Raw genomic sequence first — 25887 nt, 5'->3', positions numbered from 1 at the left:
GTCAGATCTCACTCTGTCTTTATCCCCCCTCTCGCCCACTTCACTGACCTTCTTCAGCCCCTTTACATTGAATAATCTCTTGGCAATCTGCTGTGGCTGGCTCACCACTGATGGATGTCCTGCTTTTGTTTGGGAACAGGGTGCCACAGGTGCTTTCAGGAGGCGACATGTTGGCTCTTGGGCAGGACAAACCAGACTTGGCCCAGGGCCCGAACATGCTTGTCCCCCTCATGCTTTGCATCATATTTAGGACATTACACTTGCCAGGGTCATCTTTCACCTGACCCTTGGGCCTGTCATACAAACATTAATACAGCTAAGGCAAATCCGACCGCAAAGTCTGTGTTGGCATTTGACTCACCAACTATCTGTGTTGGCGTTGACACAGACTCAGTATTTAAAAAGATTAAAATAATGTTTTGCATGCCTATTCTGTGTAACAAGGCACTACAAGCTGTGTATTAATCTTGTGAACTTTAAAAATATTGCTCCACATGCAGAGAAAAACAACTTCACTTTTTGCATATGAGCAAGAAATTGTGCTTTGCAAACTCTTAATGATTGAATAAAAAGATCTGTATAATTTCCAGGAAACTACATCTACACTAAAATCATAAGTCTCATCATCACGATTTCCTTCACCTGCTAAATAAAGATCATTGCGTGCTGTTATGAAAGGCACTGTGGTCATGGACTTATCTTATCTACATGACTGTCGTGTTTCGGATAGTTGAGTACTCAAACATCACATTAGTGAATCATCCCTGTGATAGGTATATAGATATGTCCTTCTAGACATTTTGGGGCCCTATAGGCCAGATATAGAGTGGTGTCTCTGAGGGCTTGGATCTGTTCATATGGGATATGTGATTTACATAACATCAAGTAATCAAGTTATTGATATCTCTGCATGATTTTAACGTTATGCAGATTTCTGATTGTCTGATCAGGACTGTCTTTAACTTTGTAACTTCCCAGACAGTCTCTGTCATTCCTCCACTGGCTGAGGTATAGGTATCAAACTTCCACTATCGGACATACTGAACTTTTTTCCTAACACTGTACAGCTTACAGTGCCCACCTTACCTACTGTATGCTTATATTTGAAAAAGTAATGTTGACATCCCCTTCAACGGAGTGTCCCCCTTTCCTGCATTCAGACTCCTCTCAGGTCTGTATGCAGCAGAGTGAATAGTGCATTCATGTATAAATGAAATGCAAGCCCAGAAAGTCATTTTTACAGATGTTTAAAAGTAAATTGGGTGTCTGAAATTAATTATGTTTTCCTTCCCTTTTGGCAGCCCTCTGCCTCGCAGCATGCTGGGTAACCACCTAGATCACCTAAAATGGCCGTTTCTGGGTATTCTTTTGGTTACAGTTATTAACTGAACTCAGCCATGAACAAGAACACAATTATTTTTTAGTACAAAGCTGCCTGTCTGGATAAAATGAGAGATGTTCATTAGGGATGCACGATATTGGATTTTTTGCCGATATCCAATATGCCGATGTTTCCAACTCATCGTGGCCGATTGCCGATGCCGATATCGATATATGCACATATTTTTTTCCAGCTGGCTGAGGAGACTATTATGCATGCAAGCATAGATTGTACTAAGTATGATCAAGAAAGGCAATATATGAAGGAAGAATTTAGGAAGACTGGAGTTCAGGAGCTCAACATTAAAACTTTAATGAACCTGCCAAGTGGGTGGAGCAGTGGTTTTCTTTGAGTTTATTAGACAGACAGGATTAATGTGTAGGATTTAATCTCTGGTCCACACTACGGAGCAGAAGGTGGCGGTAATGCACCTAATACGCTGGTTGCCAATTATAAACCAAAAAGAAGAAGTTTTTTCCAAACAGAGTGGTACATTCTGTCCACTGAAGTGTTTCCTATCTGTGCAGCCGAACATAGCAGCTCCTCAACAGACTGTTTCACCCTGATGGTCCCGGTGCTTCCTCCACAGGCTCTCCCTCACTCAAGCTGCCCGTCAGACCCACTGCTTCTTCCCATTTTAACCCAAATAACAAACCGGGGCTCAGTGCTCCAGTTGGATCCACATGGAGAGCTGGGGCTAACGTTAGCTGGGAGGCTAGTGGAGGCTAGCGGAGGCTAGCAGAGCATTAGCCTCTCAGCCAACGTTAGCCCCGGCTCTCCATGTGGAGCACTGAGCCCCGGGTTTGTTATTCAGGTTAAAGTGGGAAGAAGCAGCGGGTCTGACGGGCAGCTTGAGTGAAGTGAAGCCTGTGGAGGAAGCACCGGGACTGTCAGGGTGAAACAGTCTGTGGAGGGAAGCACAGTCAGGCGGCGGAGAAGAAGGTGGCATATCGGCTGCTCATAATCGGCAGAATTCGCTGATACCGATATTTCATTTTAGAGCCTTTATCGGCCGATACCGATGACATGCCGATAATATCGTGCATCCCTAATGTTTATCATGTGATTTGTTACTGTTATGATTTACTGCTCTTCTCTATCCACCAACTACAACCAACTGCACTTCAGGAGGCCCGTCTGCATACACACGAAAGGTTGAACAGCTGATCCTCTAGTGCGGGTACAACAACCTGGAGCTGAACATGCTCAAAATGTCAGAGATGGCAGTGGACAACATCCTGGACATAACCTGTTCCATCCTCTCCCCTCTGGTAGGTGCTACAGAACACTGTATGCCAAAACAACCAGACGCAAGACCAGTTTCTGTCTTCAAGCCATCACACTAGTGAACAGATATATCAGCCATGTGATGTCAGAAAACATTCCCTGTATACTAACCCTGTAAAATAAAATAGAAAAAAGACCAAATACACTGTACCTTCAAATCATATATTATTTATATTAAGAGTTAAAATACACATTGTGTAATAAAAATGACATATCGCCTATCACTGTCGAATATACATTTTAGCAGGCATATACTCTACATAGCCATGTATACATGAATATACTGTATATAACCACCTACTCTATGTGTATAAAATAACTTTTTATTCATGCAATATTTATTCCACCACTCCTTGCACTCTTGCACACCCTTGCACTGTTGGTATATTTGATTAAAAGTTACAGAAACAGTCTGACCTTTATGCAGATATTGTATATTGTTGTCCATTGTTGTTTTCATTTATATCTATGTATCTATTTCTTCACCTACTTGTATTGAAAGCCACTAGAAAGCAGAGTCTAATTCCTTATATGCATAAACATACTTGGTCAATAAAGCTGATTCTGATTCTGTGTGGAGCACATGTTGAAAGAAGATCAGCTGTATATTAGGAAGTCATGTGTTTCCAATTTGGATTACATTACATAATCTGTGGCGTCCTCTCTTTCACTGTTCTTGTTCATGTCTCTCCTTTCTTCGTACACACACACGCACACACACACACTCACACAAATACCAGGCTTTCTGGATGGCACCATACACACAGGAGCACTGTTAATAATACCACACTGTCTGTTATGGAATATCACCACAACTGGGGCCTTTCTCACAGCCAGCAGCTCGCCTGACTCTTACCTCCATAAAAGCCAGCATGAGGTGTCTACAGAAACTTTCATCATTTTCATATTCTGTAGCTCCAATCTGTGCTTGAACAAATTATTACAATGAGAGCCACAGCGAATGGTGTTAGCAGGGGGAACAGATCAGAGTGTTTCAGATGAATATTTAAAATGAGGTTATGAAGATTTGGTCAAAGCTGTCTGAGAATTGCCTCACCTCAAGACATGCTATTCCTTGATTTTTCAGAATATTCAAAGCTGCATTTACCATCTTAGCTTAGAGTGTTAGCATGCTAACATTTTCTATTTGGACAAAGTAAACACTAACACAAAGTGATGGCAATGTCATTAGTTCTGCATTTATTCGGTCAGAAACCAAAGTTTTCAATATATTAGAAGTACTTGACAAAAAAAAGACCTAATGATCCTGAGTCACTCTGCTGGTGTGGCTCAAAACAAGTGTGTCATTTGGAAAATGATACAGTAAACATGATTTGAGGATAATGGGCTAAACCATGCCAAACACCAGTGGTGGAAAGTAACTACAGTAAGTACATTTATTGAAGCACTGTACTTAAGTACAAATTTGAGGTACTTTACTTGAGTATTTCCATTTTCATGCAGGACTTTTAATTGTAATGGAGTATTTTTACATTTCTGTGCTAGTACCTTTACTTGAGTAAAGGATCTGAATACTTCCTCCACCAATCCAAAACACTGTTATGATCCTTTAATGCCAGGTGGAAGGAGGGCTAGAGGATCACAGGAGACAAAGATTACTTTTTGTCATCAAAGAGGACTTCTGATCATAACTAAACAACTAAACAACACAATGGGATCATTTTTTCCCTATTACTGGACCCTCTTAACATTTGTATAAATTCAGTACTGTAAGTAAGAAGCAAGTAATTGATACCATTTTTTCAGCATAACATGGGCTATTTAAATATGTATGCTGCAGTGATATCACATGACATAATAAAAAGTTATAAGACCAAGAAGTCAAAAGAAAAAGTATTTTTCAACTTTTTATCCATTTTCCACAAAAACAAACTATGTGTAAATGATTATTATCTTCACATTTGTAGCTCAAGGCCTCAGTTGAAAAAAAGTCTCAATTGCACAAAAAACAAAACTATTTACAATTTTATCAAAACTGTCCATATTTGTTTCTTGGTGTGTTTTTCTGGAGTTTTTTGGAAAACAGCATTTTTGCCTGTCACGCCACTTCCACCAAGCTGATCTTGTCATTCCTCAATTTCTGTTCAGTAATAAAATGTTTGTAAACAGAATAAAAACACCAATCAGAATAAAAACACACATTTCACTATATGCGTAATGTGCACATGCTTCAATGGTCAAAGTGTGCATGGAGGTAGGAACATGTCTTTACCATAGACTGTAAAAAATATGGACGTTGTCACCGTGATGTCACCCATTGGTTTGCAAACTGCCATTTTGAAGCCTCGAGTGTAGTGATTTGACCATTACCATCTTGGATTTAGCCATCACCATGTTTGATTTTTGGAGCCAGAAGTGTCCATATTTGGATGAGAGGGTGGAGCTGATCATGGCGCTAGCTGCTAGTGTGGTTAGCACGGTGCATTTACAATCTATGGTTAACAGTGATAATGCTAATGCTAATTTTCGCTAGCGAAAAACAGGCCTAAAACTGTTAAAACAAAATGTACTCACCAGCAAAACTGATCATACGACTCATTGATAGGTCTTACAACCAAACACTTAACAAGACTGTTTTTAGGTGACGACAATGTTACAATTAACTTCAGTGAACTGAAAACACACTGTGAAATAGCAGCAGCTACACCTATAGGCAATGGTTACATTACATAAGCAATGTTATCGCCGTGGTAGCGACTTGTCAATCACAACGTAGCCACGCCCTAAAGCATACCCTGCTTTATCGTCAAATTTAAATTAAATGGGACCATAATTTACAAAATGAACATCATGCTGTATTGAAGAAGACTTGAACTTGAAACCAGCAATTGAGACCATAAACTCATAAGGGAACAGTTTACTGATATTTTTCAGCCCCGGAGAGGCTGAAATTTGACGGTAGAGCAGGGTATGCTTTAGGGCGTGGCTACGTTGTGACTGACAAGTCACTACCACGGTGACAACATTGCTTACGTAACATAACCACTGCATATGGGCGTAGCTGCTGCTATTTCACAGTGTGTTTTCAATAACACAACCTGTGATTGGACAAGCAAGATTCAATATGGCTGCCAGTGTTCTCATTCACCAAAACAGTAAAGAGTTGTTGGTACAATATTATTATATTATTATATAATATTAGAATAAATAAGTACATAAAACATAAAATGATTGCCTTTATAATTTTTTAAAAGTGTCCAAAAATAACACAATATTTCCTTGATGGATTATCAAACCACTGGATGGATTATAAGAAGTTATATAAGTTATAGCTTGTTGCAACAGCTGATAAGTACACTGCAGGGCAGTTTTTAAAGTAAGCGTCTAGCATGCAGCGTTCCAGAGATATTCTAAAAATAGTGATTAGACTTTTATATGGTATACGACATCATCGACCCCAGAGAGTTCCCCCTGGCCCTGCTAGGCCCCACTGGTCCATGCTGTGGAGAAGTGGCCCCTGACACAGAATGAAACCATCCCCTCTTTCACGTACAGATCACTATGTCTCCGCTGTATCTATTTCAGATTCTGCCACACAGCAGACTTAATCCTACATCATGATCCCTCAGCAAGGCCTCTGACAGTGAACCTGGGTGTGATGTTTACATATCATACGAGAGCTGCTGCTTACAAATTAGTCCCTTTGGGTGTATCGCTGGCTCTATGATCTCGGTGGCCCTTGGCTAACTCCTGACAAAACATGTGAGGCTCTAGCATGTCTGTCAATCTCTTGAAAGCAGCACTAGCATGTCTGTCAGTCCCTAACGGATGGCCTTACTCATGTTAACATTTGTAGCGAGCAGCTGCTGTCGAACATCTTGACCACTGGGGGGAAATGATGAAGTGATTGTAGAGAATGTTTAAGTGTATGGAGATTAAAACTGCATTCAAAATGTTTTGAGTGGTGAGAGTGTTTAGATTTTTTCTTTGTGGAGTGCGGGGGAAATGCTAGGCTTTGTGTAGCAAATGCAGAGCAAAATCACAATTAATAATTATAAATCAGGATATTGAAATAAGTAAATTCAAAATAATTTTATAAAAATACAAGTACAAAGTACAAATACAACGATCAGGACCAGCAGTAAATTTCAAGCAATCTTGTTTCACTGCCTAGACGGTGTCTTGTGAAGAAAACGGCTTATTGTGCTGTGTATCAAACTATATTTCGCATATGTAACATACAGTTTGATACTCAACATCTGAGCCATTTCCAAACTCCGGAAGTCCCATAGGCGTCGTTAGATACAAGTAGAGGATAAACCTAAAGGTGTCAACATACAGCAAACACAAAGCCTCAATCAAGAACTGAATGTTGTTTCTGCACAAAACTGCTGTTAACACCCAAGTTTCACATGCTGTACACATTCATTTTAAAGGTTTCTTCAAGGGACATGTACTGCTCATTGCTCCAAGCGTAAGGTAAACTGAATTGAATGAAAGTATATAACACTGCATGAAAAAGATATCACATAAAAGTGTCACTGAATTGTATTTTTTGACTATTTTTACTGATATGATGCTATATGACTGAAATACTTTGTGTGTCAGTTTGACATTATCACAACCTCCTCTTGATATGTACAAGAAGTCACATAATAATGTAAGTCAGGAAGAAAAAATAAGAGATGACAATCACAGCTAACTGAGCATTATATTCATGTTTAATAGAATGTGTTTAAAAAACATAAATGTGACAGTAAAATCAACGTTATACATTCTTATAAAGCCTACAAACTTAAAAATATACAATGTAACCACATGGTAATATGACCTGAGGTTATCAGGTGTTACACAAGGAGTTTGACTCACCATCACTGTCTTGTGAAAACCATGCATAACAATGTGTGACCATGTGTTTTTCAGCAATGTTTTTTTTTTTTTTTTAGCTTTAAAGTCCCCCTCCATTTTCTAGTTCAACTTTTGAAGCGGAAAATATATGTAAATTTATAGATATTGGAGTCTTCAATGAGGAAGAAGATGTAGGTGTGATTTTATGATTTTCTTGTTTACTTAACTGAACTTTTTTGGTGGAAAAATCATATCAAATACAAATGAGAGTATTTTCGTATGTCTTAAAACATGCTTGGAGGGGATCTTTAAGGAGAAGAAGATTTTTCTCTGTCTATAAAGGCAAACTTAATCGTATAATTGGTTTGAAATTTTCAAAATGACCAAATTTGGAGATACATGGTTTTCTTTTGACAGTGACGTTATGTCATTTTCGGCATTTTATGCAGCTAATTCTTTGCTACAGTTATAAAATGAGTATGTCATGTGCGTGTTGCGATGGATTGCAATTGATATGAATAAGCTCATTGATAAATTGACAAACTACTACAGAAATAACAGTCTCATAAAAGATTGCTGAAATCAAGCTCAACTACTTTATATATATCTAATTTTTTTAAACAAATGCCTCAAAAATATGTTGAAAGCCATTAAATCAACAACAAGTAGTAGATTTTAGACAAAGCTGCTTTGCATTCTGACTGATCAGAGTTTTGTTCATTTTGTACACTGGAAGAGAAAGAACATTTACTACGCATTTTTTTCATCTGTGATTTGATGGAAGGCCAACACTTTGTACATTTAATAATACAAACATATGTAGAATAAGAGATGAAACTGACTTAATCTCACTGGAAGGTACAGAAACCAGCCATGTAGAAGCAGATTATGTTTTCTGTTTATACATGAAATGTTTAAGACTCTGAAACATAATTTTTCTGTAAACTGTAAAATCTTGTGTGATTTTAAAATGATCAGTATTTTAGTTAATGCGTAATTCACTTTGTTTCATCAAATGACGCATTCTGCATCCCTTAGTTTGGACTTTTTTGAGTAATTATATCCATTTTTGTAACAGAGAGTTGGGTTTTGCTTTCGAGGTGATCCACCTTGCCAGATTGGATTTTATTTCAGTAAGTTTTCAACCCAGTTTTGGCTCACCCATCTTGGCCTGGCACAAGATAGTCCTCATCCTCCGGCACCAATCCCGCAATCACTGCCTCTCTTTCAGGTGTGGTTTTGGGACCATCGTGGACTTCGGCTTGAGTCTGTTTGATTTCAGGGCTGGCTTCAATGTCATCGTAATTCTCCTGTGGGTCATCCACCTCATAGGTCACCCCATCTGCAGTAAGGAAGGAAGAATTTTGTGGATGCTCAGTATTAGTATGCAAGTGTGGAAAAAAAGATGTGTGCATGTGATAAAACTTGCTCAAAACTTTCCTGTGCTTTGATCAAGGGCACTCTCAGGGATGTAGTTTTCTCCTGAGGTGCCAGCAGAGTCGGCCTGAGAGGTCAGGGGCCGAGCCTCATCCACTTCATCAATATCATCGTAAGAAAAAGAGGAAGTGCTCCGTGCGTCGTGCTCTTCAATGAATTCAGCCTCTGATCTGAATCCTCCTTGAAAAACGGCAACAAAACAAGTTTCATAAACACTTTCACATTGTCCTAAATTTCAAATCACAATGCCTGCATTTCCATCACAAAACATTAAACCATTAAAGAAAGATATTTTCACTATATTTCAAGGTTGTGTTTAATTTTTACATTGAGATCATATTTAAATATAACAGCCTGTGATTAGGATCTGTTTTATAAATGGAAATTTATTTAAATACAACACTAAATTATTTTTTTTTAAAAACATTATCATATGTATTGATTAAAAAATAAATAAATAAATAAAAACAAATAAATGTTTTGAGACTCACTGCCATGACCGAAGTCTTCCATTTCATTTGCTTTGCTGTTGAAATCCTCCACATCACCACTTTCAAACTCTACTTCTTTTCTTGAAAAGATTCTTGCTACATCAAAATAGCATTAGACATTAACTGGGACATGACAAACAACTGTCTAGGGCAGAGAAACAATAAATGCATGTGCTCATACTAATGTACCAGTGGACAGCACAAGAGCCAGAAAAACTAATGGTTAAATGGTCACATGGAGTATGTAGTGGTCAGAATTTAGTCAGCATGTAGAAAGACTGGCCTCTTGTGGCAAAATGCCTCCAGTACACCTTTTTCAAAACATTTTGGTTGATCAGGAATTAGTGTAATCAATTAAAAGTGAAACAAATTATTTATCAGTAGTCATTGATCAGTTGCTACTGACGCCATAACAATAGAATAATACACTTACATGAGACATTCTTGGCTTTCCTGACGATGCAGATTCGTACAAATACAACGATCAGTATCACCAGAACCAGAAGAAATCCTACTCCCAGGATAATAGGCACTACGGGGATCTTATTGTCTTCCGTCGGTGGCTGTTTGATCTCATACCCTGAAATCAAACCAGAGCAAAGTGGGATTGATTTATCTTGTTTTTTTCTGTGCTACATTAATCAAATAAGAAATTCATTTTGTGTTAAATGTGTTAAAATTTACAGATTTTAATCTTCATATTGTATGTTGGGGAACCAGTGTGACTTATTGGGAAAGGATTCATTGTTTTGGTTACCTTTACAGTAGATCTCAGCTGGTGTGTCTTCACAACTCTTTTGGTGGACACAGTATTTGATGTCTTTATGATCTTTTGTGCATGTCAGTGTTGTTCCCAAGTTGGCCTTGAATCAAATTTCAACTTGTCTTTAGCATATAGGCTTTTCATGCAGCCATATAAAACAACATAAAGATCTGTCTGACAGCTAAAAATGACAGCTGAATGAATAATAAAGTAAAATGTAAAAGATCACAGTTAAATTATACAGAAGTCACGTAGCTTAACAGGATAACGAGTGGGAACTTGCCACAAACAAACATTCAACCAAAAAATGAAATACAAAAATGTACCTTTGTATCTGCTCCTTTGACATTGCGAGGTTTGTTATATTCTATAGGATTCCCACATTTGAGCGATTCACACAATACTTTTTTTACTTTTTTGATATGATTTTTTTCAATACTCTTATCTAAAGGACACACTTCTTCCCACTCTTTTCCATAATTGACTTTAAGCTGACCTCCGCATTTTTCTGTGGTGTTGAACTTGACATTGTCTGTAAAAATAAATAAATATATATAAATAAAAATAATTCACTTTCATCTCTCCAACTTTCAGAAATACACTAATGTTCAAAGGAATAGCTGGACAGTTTGGGAAATACGGTTATTTGCTTTCTTGTCAAGAGGTAGATGAAAAGATCTGTAACACTCTCATTCATATTCAATACTGTCTGTTGAATATGAAGCTGGAGCCAGGAGATGGTTTGCTTAGTATTTTTTTAACTTTGGATGGACCCAGGCTAGCTGTTTACCCCCGCTTCCAGTCTTTATGCTAAGCTAAGCTAACCATTTCCCGGCTGTAGCTGACATGAGGGTGTCATCAATTGGTATTTCTTTAATACCAATTACTTGAATTTTCCAACTTTGGTAAATTCACAATTTAATTGCTAGCTGTAAATATACTATAAACAATGATAAATTAAGCATTTTCTCCAACACTCATATGGTTATATTCTGCATCTTTGATGATACAGCAAGCACATACATACATACATACTTACTAACACAGTAAACAGACACCAATTTTCCATCACACGTTGCGTTGAATCTCTTGCACTGGCCGAGAAGGTGATGGTCTTTCTCACATTTGACATGGTAGTAGTCCTTAAGTGGGACAGCAGGTTTAAAACTGAAGTCACCGGGAACAGCGTTGCTGCAATCTAGTTCTTGGCAAACCATGTGTGAATAGTCGTCGTTCCAGTTACTGGCACACACTTCAGTGCCATTTATCATCACTTGACCTTTACATTTCTCTGTGAGGGTGACTTTGGGCTCACCTTGAAAGGGAAGCAATAAAATAACAAGATCAAATGTTAAAGGAGAGGTTAACATTTTCAGATAGTGTTGAACACAAAATCAACAAATAAGCATTTCCCAAAATGTTGAACACTTAATTGATCAATAAAAATTATCGGGAAGTAGCCTGTTTACTGTATCTGTGTAAACAATATAGCTTTAGTTTAGAAATCAATTTTACCTTCACATTTAATTGAGAGCTGTTGCTTCTGTGTGGCTGCTCGTGGCTTTTCACAGCCCCATATGTTTGGTGGATTCTTAACACCTGTACAGTTGAAGCTACTGTTCCAGAGAGTTCCAGAGAGAATCATCAGTTCAGAGTTCTTTTCCATCGTTTCCATGTAATTCCCACAATCCAGATCCTGGCAAAGCCTCTCGCCCTCTATTTTTGAAAAGCCTTCCGCAGAAACAGCAGCCATATTTTTATCTTCTGATTGAAGTAACACAGTTCCACTACAGCTCTTGTTAAGTCTGATCCTCTTCCAGCCTAAGATTAGCAGCATGGACAAGTGAGAAAACAAAACAAAGCTTCAGGAAATACAAAACCTACAACATAGTGTATTAAGCATTAAGTCCACCAATGCCTCCACAGTGCTTTTTGCACCTGTTTGTCATTTGCAAAGTAGTAGTTGAATTGTTGGGCAGATAAAAGAACCTTGATAAAAGTTTGTGTTGATGTTAAAGACCCTCTCTAAAACCTTCAGCACACTTGGAAAAAAGAATATTTATAGGTATTATTTATAAAAAGTTTAACACTCAAACACTTTGCTTCATCAGGACTGTGTGGTTTGATCAGATGTGACTTATTTGAATTGATACTGCTAAATCCTGATAAGTGATGTGTGACATCAACTTGTCCCACCTTTGGCAAACCAGTGAGAAGAGCACAGACAAAACCAAAAGTACAAAAAAGTCTCAATTGAAATAACCACCGTTCGAATGTTGATCGATAATTGTTTGTTCATATAGGATCACATTTCTCATGGTAAGATGCTGATTGATGAAATAGGTTTTCAGGGCCTTTAAAGTTAAAATAGTTTGTTTTAAATAGTTCAACATTTTTGGGAGGTACACTCGGTCGCTTTCTTACCAAGAGTTAGATGAGAAGATTGATACCATTCATAACTTTCCATTACATATGAAGCCAGAGGCCGTCTAATTAGCACAAAGGCTGTGACAGTGGCTTAAATAACACAGGAAGTCACTGCATCTGGCAAAGACCACAACTTGTCATTTTAGGTAGATGGATTTTTTTTAAACTTTGGATAGAGCCAGACTTGTCGTTTCCTCCTGTTTCCATGCTAAACTAAGCTAACTGGCTGCTGCTGTAGGTTTATATTACAGACATTACAGTGGTATCAGTCTTGTCATTTTGCTCTTGGCAAGAAAGTGAAGACATATTTTTCTAAAAAAAAAAAAATCAAACTACTCCTTTATGAGAAGGTCTCTTTTAATGCTTAAAACATATCTGAGAAGAAGAAAAACTTAATCTTCCACTAAAATTTCCACTTCCACTATTCTGACCTACACATCATAACTTTTCTAACATACTATTTCTTTGTGAAACTACAGCTAATATCTTGTCATATTTTCTCTATGTAGTTTTTTCATTTCAAAACATCATGCTAAAATTCGTATAGAGAACTGAAGTCATGATGTCACATTTGAGCTATCCTTGGTTACACTAGTTTCTGTAATTCAATGCAATCTCTCATTCAGCATTTTTTTTTATCAGTCTTTCTGGGGAAAAAAAAGTTAAGTAAAGGATGCAGAGATTCCAGTTTCACTTTGGCTCTCTATATGGATAATGAAGACATTTTGCACTTGAGTCAAAATCATTACACATACCGGAGCATTGGAGGCCACCATGAACGCAGTCTGTCGTGGAAGGACGGACATCACATGCTATTAATGACTTCTTATTTGCATGACACAGTACATTTGAAATGAAACGTGTCTTGTTTGATTTAGGTCCGAAGTAGTCAGTGGCGTTGAGAGCCGGCCCACATCCCAGCTCCTCACAGATGATGTTTTGTGTGTTCTTGTCTTTTAGAGCGTCCTTGCACACTGGGAGCAACTCGCCTTCATACATCATCTCCAGATTTCCAGAACATTTGTCTCTGGAAATTTGTAATTTAGGCGTGATGCTACCTGCAATAAAACAATGACAAGTATAGAGTATAACCTAATGTTATTTATTTTGATAAAAGAACAAAAAATGGATCTGGATCTAAATACACACTGATGGGCAAAAATGTCAATTTTGTGCAAAGATGAAATTAACTTTAAGAAAGTCAGTCTGATGACCACTGAGTTATGGCCCTCTAAATGTATGATGGAGATGCATCAAAGTTTTCAGGGGTGCACTGATTAATATTTGCGAGTTACATTAGTTTATATTATATATAAATATATATATAAAATTTGAAGAATAATGAAAAAACTAGAGCCATTTAAAAAGACAAAAACAACAAATTAAATTACTTATTTTATACATAAATGTGTTATGTACCAAATTTGGTGAAGAAGACTTTGTTTAGCTTTGTCTTGATAGATCATTAGTTGTTCTTTAGCCTATGAGCTAACTTTCCTCCAGATTTAATTTAAGTCTCTGAGAGGTTCAGTTACCTACTTAACAAACAGATAAACCGGACTGAAAACATCGCCTCCTTGGCAAAGGTAATATAGGAGCAAAATCAGTATAGGAAATTATTTGGAGAGAACTTGAGGTGGTGGGAGTATATGGGGCATTCAATCTGACAGAAAGGATAAACATAAAACATAAGTAAAATGATATATGTTTCAGATATGTTTGATAATAATAAATATATAAATATTTTAAAAACAATTACCTGAGCAAACAACATGGACGGCGTGTTCACAGCGGTCATTATCATTCATGACAAAACTACACTTTGTCAGGTTGTCAGTCCTCTTTGACATGTGCATACTCTTGACAATGACAGTGTTATCTCTTTCAGACAAGACGACGGGGTCGAAGACGGTCCCACAGCCCAGCTGTTCACACAGCTTCATAGACATGTTTTTGTGCCAGGTGGCTGCACACACACCTCCACAATTCCCATCCATGCAAATATTGACTTTGCCCCAACACGTTTTGGTCAGATTTATTTTGATTTCTCCTGTTGTGACAAGCAAAAGGCAAAAGGGATCAAGAGGTTGCTTGCAGAATCTCATCATCAGATTATTTCACATCTAAAACATGTAAAGAATTTCTTACACTGATCAAAGACAAATGCATGATATCTCAAAGTTTCTGCAAAACTGGACCAGTGGAGTAGAAGTTTGATTGTAGTATATCTTTCAGGCCAAACTTTTATAGCGCCCCTATTAGGTCCATTTTTTGTACCATTGTTAAAATGCATCATATCTGGACCACAGGACAACCAGTGGCATACTAAATGAAGGCCATCATGAGTAAAGGATATGTTTTAAATTAAAAGACAGGTGATTCAACACTGCTTCACAATACCTGAACATATCACTGTGGCAATAGTGTCATTGTGGTCTGATGGCAATGTGTTGGTTTCACAGTCAAACAGAGATGTGTTGTTGGATGAGCAACTGTACGATTTCTTTGAAATAGCATTTCTCTTATCATCACTACGGATGTAGTTAAAGCTTTGGGCTGTCCCACAGTGAATCTGTCGACACACTGTGTCGGCGGACTTGTTGTTCCATGTCACGTTGGATCCGGAGAGCCAGGAGATATTGTCACCATTCTCTATCCCCACTTTTCCAGAACAGGAAGAGTGGGGATCATCAAGAAATACCACCTTGTGCTCTGAGAAACAAGGAAAGAGAGATATACAGTTGGTGTTAGGATTGTGATAGACTGGCGACTTGTCCAGGGTGTCCCACCCTCCCTTCACAATGAAACATGGAAACACTAAGATGCAGTTTTACAGATAAACAAATATTCTGGACCATTAGTGGTTTAAACTAATTATTTTATTTTTTTTATCGTTCCAATGAAGGAATAAAGTTGTCTTCAGTCCTGGAAATCTATACACACATGCACATATGGCAAGTTTTCTTCAATTTTTTTCTTCCTAAACCTTTAAACAAACCATTTGGTTGTTTGCCTTTTGAGCTGTGATATCATGTTTGAAATGTGTTGTGCTTAATCCTTAATGAGCCATCTGTATAAGAGGTATGTTCTGCACCCCACAAAAAACCCTACCAAAGTTTTCGAAACGAAAACCTTTTCAGTGGGCTTCTTTTTGGTGGAATTTTCAAAGGCAAACATTTTTGTTTTTTTTGTTTGTTTGTTTGTTTTCGGGGGGTTTTCATAATAATTGGAATTTTTTTAAATGTTCTCAATGGAAAATAATGTCTATTTAGGTCATTCCAGATGACACAGTTAATACTTTACAATTTTTCAAGTCTGTCTTAAAACAAATTTCAGTAGTCCAAATGAACATTTAAATAGCTTTTTCCTGCCATAATCATTCCTCCTGTTCATACTGGCTTTTAAAACATCCCTTCATAATGCACTTACAATGTAAGTGATGAGGCCACAATCCACAGTCCTCCTTCCATGCAAAAATATATTTAAAAGTTTATCTGATGCTAATATGAAGCTTCAGCCATCCAAATCTCAAATCAAGTAGACATCTTTCAACATTACAGTCTTTTTAGTGCCAAAGTCCCTCTTTTTGTTACTATACTTCCACTGCAGCTCAACAGGGAAACACTGTCCGAGGAAACACAAAGAGGGAATTTGATGCTAAGAGGACTGTAAATGTGGCAGATATCCACTTGATATGACTAACTTAGACTGCTGAAGCTTCATATAAGCTTCAGATAAACTTTTAAATGCATTTTTGCACAAAATGACTGTGTGGACACACTGTGGATTTTGGCCCCAATCACTTACATTGAAAGCACATTTGAAGGGGATCTTTTAATAGGCAGTGTGAACAGGAGGAATGATTACAGTGAGGAAAACCTCTTTCAGTGTTCATATGGGCACCTGACTGTTGTTTTAAGACACACTTGAAAAATTGTGAACCTATATAACTGTATATGGTTGACCTGATTTCCGTTTTCATTAAAGCTGTACTAATTGATATTTTTTTATATATTAGCTATGGATCAAATGATTATGTGTAATATGAAGGGTGTCACTCGTATTGACAAACCCACAGAGAATTATCACCCAACTCTGCAGTTCCCCTCAGCTTCAAAAAGCATTTTAGCATTTTCAGCTCATTGTTTTGGTTGCGATTTTAGCAAAAGCAATTTTACTGTTTTAGTTTAGTGTTTAGTTTTAGTCTCAGCAATCTCATCAACCTCAGACAGCTGTTTTCAGCAAAAAAAAAAAAAAGTTCTCATAAACCCACTGTACACTACCTGCCCAGCACCAAACGCAGACCGATCAAATTAGCAACTAAAGCTGGTGAACATAGAGGCACATTCAGCAGCTAAAGAGAAAAGTCAGATATTTCCATCAGGAGTTTGTGAAAAGCTAAAAGGAAAATGAATATTGGACTGCAAGTAGCCTGCAAGTAGACTGCAAGTAGCCTGAAACAAATGGATGTAAATGTTGTTTTGTGTCTGCTGGGTGTGTAATTACACAAATTACTATTAATAAATGAATAAAAACTGCTTTAAAGATAATGAGTGAGACCATTGAAGGGCTAACAAATATGGAGCAAAATTTAACATAAAAACAATGTTTGTTCTTAATTCAGATATTTGTAGAATCTTTCCACCTTTCAATGGCTTTTTTTACATTGTTGACTAAAACCTCAAAAAGAAATGTGGAGTACAGATTCAAATTCAGTTAAGTGCCTCTCTAATGTGACTGACAGTATGGAATTGAAGAAAGACAGTGAGGCACAACAACATAAGGTCAAAGGGCAAGACAGACAAATAGAGAAAATAAGACTCACTTTTGCAGATTATTCCCACTGCCTCCTCGTCAGATGAGGTGCCGTCATGTATCTCACACTTAGATATTTTTGAGGCCTTTTTACAGGTAAACTTCTTTTGCAGGAATTGATTTGAACCCGCGCTGAATTTTTCAGTGCTGTGGGCCTCTTTTGCTTTCCCACATTCTAGTTGTTTGCAGACAGTATCTGAATTTTCTTCTGCCCATAGATTTTTAGAAACCTTTTTCCATTGTCCCTCATACTTGATCTCCAGCCTCCCAGCACATTTTCCGGGACCATCCGTCAAGTTTACTTGAATACTATCTGTACCAATACAGCAAAAGAATTGTGAAACATGGGCCACATACTACATTAAAAACACTTCCTGCATACATTTGGGCAAATGTATAATTTTACATGTACTTGATATCAAAGTAATGTTATTCTTGTTTTTGTTTGGGTTTTTTTTTAGTATTCATCAATGAAATTCCCTGTCTTGGCCTGGTATTCCTTCTACATCTCAAAAGCCATACTTCTTACTACAAGTAACAAGAAGAGACCATTACCATATGATCACTGCCATATCTCACCTGAACAGACTACGTAGGCCGTAGAAGTACATTGAAAAGGTTTATTGTGACGCTTGGCTTTACAATGCCACAATGAGGACTCCTTGCCCGTGCAGTTCACATAGTCCATTATCCCTTTTTTTCGAGACATTTTTGTACTCTCCTGGAAGAAAATATTTATGGTAATTTGGAAATCATGTTAATCTGTGCCAGACTGTACACTTTGATGGACTCAAAAAGAACAGTAAAACAGGTATTGGTAGGAATTTCTTTTAACTTTAGCTAGAAGCAGGTTTGCTGTTTCCAGTCTTAATGCTAAGATACTGTAAATTAAGTGTCCCCTGGCTGTAGCTTCATATTTAGCGGACAAATACAAGATTGTTATTGATCTTCTCATTTAATGCAGCGAGAAACTGAATGAGCATGTTTCCGAAAAATGTCTAACTCATCCTTTACAAATTTAAAGGCTATGAAACTTTTGAAAAAGGAAAAAAACACACTCTTGTTCTTAAATGTGAAGCTGAATTTATAATGAATTAAAACATGATAAACCATAAGACACACTCTTGCTTAATTCAGTACACTCACAGGTTTTGTTGCATTAGCTTATGGTGGCTAGGAAATTTTAACAAAATTTAAATAAATATTGCTGTATAACTGACATTACTGAGTCATTTTGCTGACTTCATAACTCTTCTCTACTTGTGCCACTGTTACACTACGTTTTAGTATTTACCACCATCCTGTAATTGCCACTTGTGGCCACAATGGTCACTGTTCAACAAAAGGTGCATAGGCTCACATAAAAATTTTTTTAAAAAAAACCTTTGAAAAACTCACTACCCACCTTTGAAAGACTCCCGCAATTTAGCTCTTTGCAAACCATTTCAGCATTTGATTTGGTCCAGGAGGAGGCACACACAGGGTATTTTGAACCATTCACACTAATATGAACGTTACCATAGCAGCTCTTACTGTCGTCGTCCAGAACTACTTTAACAATGTCTGTGGAAAATAAAAATATGGGAACGTGTTCTTGATATTATGGTTTAGATTTTTAACCGGCTGAAGATAGTGGGTGAAAAAAATATTCAAGTGACTTGTTTTTTTCTACTGATATTTACATTTTTCAATTATAGAAATAATCAAGACAAAGCAAGATCACGATGAAAACATTGCCTGTGGAAATTATTTGGTTGAATAGTAATTAGTTGAATTACCTGAGCATGTCAGCTGTGTGTCATTGCGCTTTGTAGAGGTACCACAGTACATCTGCCGGCACTCATCATAATCGGATTGGTTTCCTTCAGGTTTGGTTTTGGTCCAGTTGTTATTTTCTTCTATTTCCAGCTCCCCAGAACAGACATTTGATGCGTTTCCTCTTAATTGCAGTCGCTTGTAATCTGTTTTAATAAACAATTTTCTTAATTCACTGATATGTTGCCACAAAGGAGTAAAATTCTGAGTATATGTGTGTGTGCAAGTTACCTGTGCATATGACAGAAGCAGGTTTACTGCATGAAGTTGATTCCTGAGTTACACGTTGCCAAAGATCGGTTAGTTGCTCGCCTAGATGCTCGATCTTCATCTTCTTTGAGGTTTTGAATCCTTCCCAAACCATCCATTCCTCACTAGGAACGCCAGCGGAATTACCACATTTGAGCTTTTCACACAAATGATTGGCTTCTTCCTCGCCTTTGAGAGGAATTTTTATGGCATATTTTAGAAATGGTAAGGAGAAGAAAAAAAATCATCAAACTCAATCCTTCAAATTCATTACAAAGTCAAAAGCAAATAGTAAGCTTATGACATAAAATAATGAACAACAAAATATATCACAATAATAACAAAGTAATTAATAGTCATTGTGGTGTTGAAAAAGAACTCAAGAAGAGACAATGACTCGGATGGTTCTGTAATCACTCCTCCTGTCCATTAAGAGATCCCTTTCTAACATGTTTCCAATGTAAGTGATTGAGACAAAATCCAAAGTTCTCATTTTATGCACAAATGTATTCCAAAGTTTGAAGCTAATATGAGACCTCAACAGTCTGAGATAGACAAATGAAGTTTGCATCTTCCAAAGTTTAAGTCTTTTTTGCATTATTAAAGGCTGTAACTTTCAATCATACCCACTTGATTTACAGTACAGAACAGTACTTGTGAAAAGTAACTTCATGTGTAAAATCTAATTAAATAAGGAAATGCTGCTGTTTTGATTTTGTGTGATCATTTTTATCTCTGTTTGTTACACTACTTGTATATAGGAACACTCATCTCACAGCCATCCCATTCTGCGTTCCTCCCTGCTGGCTACTCTAGTTGCATTTTACATGAAGAAAATGTCCCGAATTCTCTTTCAAGCTCACACACAAGACTAAATTCAGACATCACAGAACCGTTCATCAAACATCCACAAACACAGATATGTTTCACTGCTAGCATTTAGAAAGACTAAATCCCATTGACTGTATGAATGATGTTAACTCTTACCCCACTCGTCATTACAAAAGTAACCTGAAGGTGTTTTCCCATCTGTGGAGTAGCGCACAGCTCCCGCACATTTAAATCCATCAAGATCTATTTTGATTTTGTCTAGAAGAGCAAAAACAAGTAACAGCCAATTACTAAAAAAAAGTCATCATCATTTTCTATAATATCTTGGATTACCCTGCACCTATTTTGTAGCACAGAATTTTTTACCTTTTAAAGGTGCACTTCTTAACAATACATAGTACATATCTCAACATATATAAAAACAAAAAATTCAGCCTTACTAGAACATTTCATCTTTTTCACAGATGGCTTTCTGTACTTGCTGATACCCCATCCAGGATATTTACAGTCCAACAGGTGACTCTCTGTTCCATTGCACTCCAGTTCATTGACAAAGACTTCGGCATCAGTGGGAAGAAGCACATCTTCTGTTGAGTTCTCTGTTTCCCCACAGTGAGTGCTCCTGCACACCACTTTTTCAGTGCTACTGTTCCAGTGTTTATCTCCAACGTAGCTCCAACTGTTATCTTTGTAGATTTTAACATAGCCTTCACACGAGCCATTTTTACCCTCAAGAATCAGCCTTGGTCCGGTCTTATCAGCTGGTTCCATACAGAATGTTTTTAGAAGCATGTTAATATAGTGAGGTATATATTTTCATTTTGTAGTTTTTCATTATCATTTTGTAGTTTAACTTTGTGAATTGTGAGGTTGCTGTATGTTTTTGGTTTTTTTAACCTGATCCACACCAACTTCAGAGCCCTCTACCCACATTTGCTTTAGCCCGATTTACATTTAATTGTGATTCTTTACTGAACAAAACCAAATGTCTGCCATGAAACATTATTTTTTTTTCCCTCTGTAGGATGCATTTTCATGTGTAGCAATTTAACGATAGTTTCCAAAATCTTTAACATTTTTTATACAAATTAAAGAAATGATGCTGTACAAAGTAATATCATGAGGAAAAAAAGGTAACGCTTTATTTCTGAATAATTTCCTAGCAAATTTCCTGGATAGAAATATGTTTTTTGGTAATAATTGCAGAGAAAATAGCAGTTTCCTTGGAAGAAAACTCAAATTTAAGCCAAATAAACAGTCATTCATATACTGGAAATTTTTTTCCCTATATGTTGAATCGTATCTTTGCTTGTATACATTTTATACATTTTACACCTATCAAATACTTTTTTTCTGGGAAACAGTAGAAACTAAGATGTACTTTGAAAATTACATATCCTTAAAATAAATTTTTTTTTTTAAAAAAGCCAAACATCTGACCAGTATTGATATTTACACAAAATGTCACCCAAACACCGCCTTCAATAAGTTTGGTATTTTTTGTATTTTTTGTTCCGTCTTGTTTTTTCTATTTTTTCCCCCTCTTTCTTTGTTTTATCAATATAGAATTTGTCATCAAATTTTGCACAGCAGCGAGATCTGGTATTGGACCATGGGGACATTTTTCCTGATGTTGGCACAACAGTGACTCTTAAGTTTAAAAAAATGAACCGAATGAATAAAGTGTTCTAAGAGAGCACATTTGGTATGAGTTTTAGTTTGGTTTTTTTCATCAATTGTTCTTGAAATATGAAAATTTGGCAAAAATTTTAAATCTTCATCAATTCCATAATAGACTGAATGAATGAAAAACTGATTATGCATGATTTTTTTTACAAAGTGAGGATTTTCAAAACAACAGATATATTTTCCACAGTCAAATGTATAAATATGTATTTCAGATTAGCTTCTTCCTGATTTTGTATCAAATTATCAATTTATTATTTATCTTCTATTTTATGTTTTTACTTGAAATTAAATTTAGCAGAATAATCCATGGTCATCCAAACTGATGCTGACTAAACAATAAGAACCATTTTTATGATTGTTGCAGTTCATCTTAAACTTATTTTAAAAAACCCTTAACATGAGGATAAATTGTTTCCGAATGCACTCTTTATATGTTCTGAATAAATACTAAAAACATTTTGATCAACAACCCAACATAATTAGTCACAAATATAGAGTAAAAACTTTAAAGAGAGTAGCTGTAACTTGCCTTCAATGATCACCTGCTCAATGTGAGCTATGTAGAGGAGAAGGAGGAACCACATCATCACCACAGCTCATGTCTACAGAGTGAGGCAGATGAATGATCTGCTCAGCTTTATATTGCCAAGGATGTGCCCACCCAAAATGGATATGAGCTGTTACATGTATGTGGTGCACTGTTAGAATCACACATATTGTCTTGGAATGAAAGAAATAAAAATAGAGGGAGGATCTCAGATGAAAAAAAAACATATCTAAAAGAGTATTCATTTTTTTTTACTTTTTCTTTTTTTTTTTTGTAATTTGCAATCAAATGATTGGACATATAAACATGATATCAGACATATAATATATATATGTAAATAAATGTATTAATGAATTAATCAGTAGTTGAAGGCTATAAAAATGGACAGCTTATACAAGTGCAACAAAGATGTGGTGTGCAAAAGCACTGGCTGTAGGATGTGTCTTAGACATGCTACAGATTTCATGACAATGTTAATTAGATGGTTGTCAATAAATTGAAAGGTGCATGTTAAAGTTTTACAACACATAAACATAACAAAAACTGCGCTGGAAATATGTTTTAAGTACATTTTATCAATTAGAATGTCTATGTTTCCAGTAAGACAACAGGTATTTCTTTACCCACGGCAACGCAGTTACATGTTAATTCTTTAATGACTGCATCGGTACATTTTTTATGTAAGTTTGATAAGACAAGTTAACATTAGTCAATCATTAATTTAAAGCTAAAATGAAATAAAAACATTTAAATTTAGACACACAGTGCATTATTTTAATCTTTATGACATGGCTCAGAAAAAAGCAGCTGTAATTACAACAATTAAATTGTTGGGGACATTGTACCAAACAATTTATTTGCTGTTCTTAAAACTAAAAAATATAGTTTTCCATAACTAAGTGTTAGGATTAAGTGAATTCAGAATTTTTTATGACTTTTCAGTTTATTTGATTATCAGTAATTTAGATCTTAATAATTGTCATTTCACATAGCAAATGACATATAATATAGTAGTGTTAAAATTAACGCGACTGTGTTAAAATTGATGTGACTGATCGATTATGTGATAAGGAGTTTTCCAGCACACCTGTCTTTAATAAAGTTTCATTAATTTAAGTATCAACCTTTTACAGTAATCTTGAGATCTCAGAACAATGTGATCTTGACAAAAAACAGATCCTTAAATACAAAGATTTAGCTCTCAGGAGCAACAAACTCGGCAGTCATCAAGGCAGCCAAATGTCAGCTCACATCAGAGAAATGTCAAGCTAATAATAATCGTAGAAAAGATTTTACCGAGAAAAATAACTATCAACCGCCTACTATCTATCAAAAGGCATATAATACTTAAAAAAAAAAAAAAAGGCCTGATTCTAAAAAAAAGTCTTGCTTCCTCAACAGAGAGATCCAGATCTCTCTGTTGCCATTTGAAATAAGATACTGAATAACAATGGGGTGATTAAATTAATTGAATTTTACATTACAGTTACCCTAAATCTACTTTGACATTGCTTGACATAGAATCATAAATGCTAAAGTACAGTGTTCCAAAACATATGGCTGAGTCCCATTTCTTTACCAAATAAATCAGATATAACTCCATTTTGGGACCAAATATGATTTATATGATTTTGCTGCATTCAGCCTGGACACACCAGAAGAATATGGGCATATTTAAGGACACAGCACAATATATGAGCTGTTTTTATAGAAATAATAATACTAATTTTGTGATTCCACAAACAAACCTTTTGGAACTAAAAGAATGATCCCTCAACTAAAGTATCATAGGACCCTAAGAAGGCTTAGTTTTCTTGTGCAGTAGCAAAAAGTAATTATTTCTCCAAAAACCCATGCTTTATTAGAAATGTATTTAGTCATTAAAATGTTCTCATGTTAAAATACCTTGACAATGTCTCAGACAAGAAACAAACTTCATTACTGAAACAAATTAATGGCAACTTTATGTTCCCCGGGGTCAGATTTTTCATGTAAATGCTGTCTGGATGTGGACTGTGGTTACAGGTGCAAACTGAAAAATGTGACAGAGCTGCAAAGGGCTGTGGCTTTGTGGCTTCAGACTTTCCAGAGCTGTAGCATACCAGTAAGTAAAAATGAACTACACGTGGCTACAAAAATGTTAAACACAAATTAAAACAACTACTCTTGAAGTTCGCTTTAGCCACTGACCTCCAACTTCTAATGATGACACCGGACACCAGTAAAACACTGTGTTTGTACTGGTAAACTAACACCTCAAAGTTTTGCAAGCATAACCTGGCAAGTGGGACAGAAATGTTCCCATCAGAGGATCCAAGTTAGTAGAGAAAAGAAGCTGTGCACAGTGCTGGAGGACATATTCAGATCCTTTACTTCAGTGAAAGTCTAATACCACACTGCAAAAATGCCGCATTATGAGGAAAAACGTTACTTAGGTAACAGTACCTAAATATTATTTGCAAAATGGACTTAAAGTATCAAATTCAATGCAGAAAAATGTGCTGAGTGTTATACTATCACATATTTTACTGATTATGTAAGTGGCATAAAACTGCTGCTATTGGCCAAGTTAGAATGAACTTTTTTATAAACTTTTTTGGCTGTTTAATCTTAAACAATTCATCATATTCTATCAGCTCATCATACATTTTAATTTTCTAAGTAGTAAGTAAAAAGTACAATATATGAAATGTAGTGTAGAAGAGTTATAAAGTGGCATGAAATGGAAACACTCCAGTGAAGTGTCAAATGTTTGTGCCTAAGTACAGTAATTAAGTAAATGTACATAGTCCCTTTCCACCATTGGCATTTCTTGAATTACCTGTACCGTTTTTTCCTTCACAACCAGCAAAAAGTTGTATGAAGTTAGGCTTACATGTGTTGATAGAGGCAGACCTTTTCATTACAACCTTTTGCCTTATCTGCAAATTCAGGTAACACAGTGTCTTGCTTTAAGATATTTACTTAATATTTAAAAACACTTTGTTCATTTTGACTTGACTGTGTTACTGGTGGTGGTCTGTATTTTTTCATATTTGTATTTAGTTTTATACTTTTATAAGTGTTCAATAAATACATGTTATCCTATTTTCGTATTTTTAAAAAAGGGTTATGACATTTTTTAAAGGTGAATGAACTACACATCCAGTTGTTAAAAATGAAAAGGGCTTATAGAAGTCAGGTTTGGACTTATTTATGTAACAGGGTCACAGACTTATAATGAAATCTGAAATGACATTGTTACTTTACCTATCAAATTGTCTTTGTATCTTCATGTGGGCATTTTTATTTTTATTTAAGTTGTGGTGCTTTTGGATTGCAGGATTGTATTGTATAGTTTTAACGT

The 25887-nt window shown here is 36.2% G+C and overlaps 1 protein-coding gene across 3 annotated transcripts; it reads right to left on the bottom strand.

Annotated features, from left to right (window-relative positions):
• Window positions 1-7332: 7332 nt before the first annotated feature.
• On the bottom strand, window positions 7333-22679 carry LOC137184064 (scavenger receptor cysteine-rich type 1 protein M160). 3 transcript variants are annotated; one of them, XM_067591387.1, is made up of 19 exons: window positions 22524-22679; window positions 20746-21066; window positions 20462-20563; window positions 19457-19663; window positions 19189-19371; window positions 18816-18973; window positions 17990-18131; window positions 17421-17723; window positions 14996-15307; window positions 14355-14645; window positions 13351-13653; window positions 11684-11989; window positions 11208-11483; window positions 10495-10700; window positions 10163-10268; window positions 9839-9985; window positions 9406-9501; window positions 8921-9094; window positions 7333-8822 (listed from the first exon to the last, which is right to left on the bottom strand). In XM_067591387.1, exons 1-19 carry the CDS (start codon window positions 22579-22581, stop codon window positions 8635-8637), a joined length of 3879 nt encoding a protein of 1292 aa, XP_067447488.1. In that variant the 5' UTR covers window positions 22582-22679; the 3' UTR covers window positions 7333-8634. The 3 variants fall into 3 exon arrangements, with proteins under 3 accessions (XP_067447488.1, XP_067447490.1, XP_067447489.1); XM_067591389.1 differs by having other exon boundaries at window positions 8921-9091; XM_067591388.1 differs by having other exon boundaries at window positions 17990-18128.
• Window positions 22680-25887: the final 3208 nt, after the last annotated feature.

The sequence above is a fragment of the Thunnus thynnus genome, chromosome 6 (assembly GCF_963924715.1).
Source record: "Thunnus thynnus chromosome 6, fThuThy2.1, whole genome shotgun sequence".
NCBI classification, from domain to species: domain Eukaryota; kingdom Metazoa; phylum Chordata; class Actinopteri; order Scombriformes; family Scombridae; genus Thunnus; species Thunnus thynnus.
This window is presented reverse-complemented; position numbering and strand designations above follow the sequence as displayed.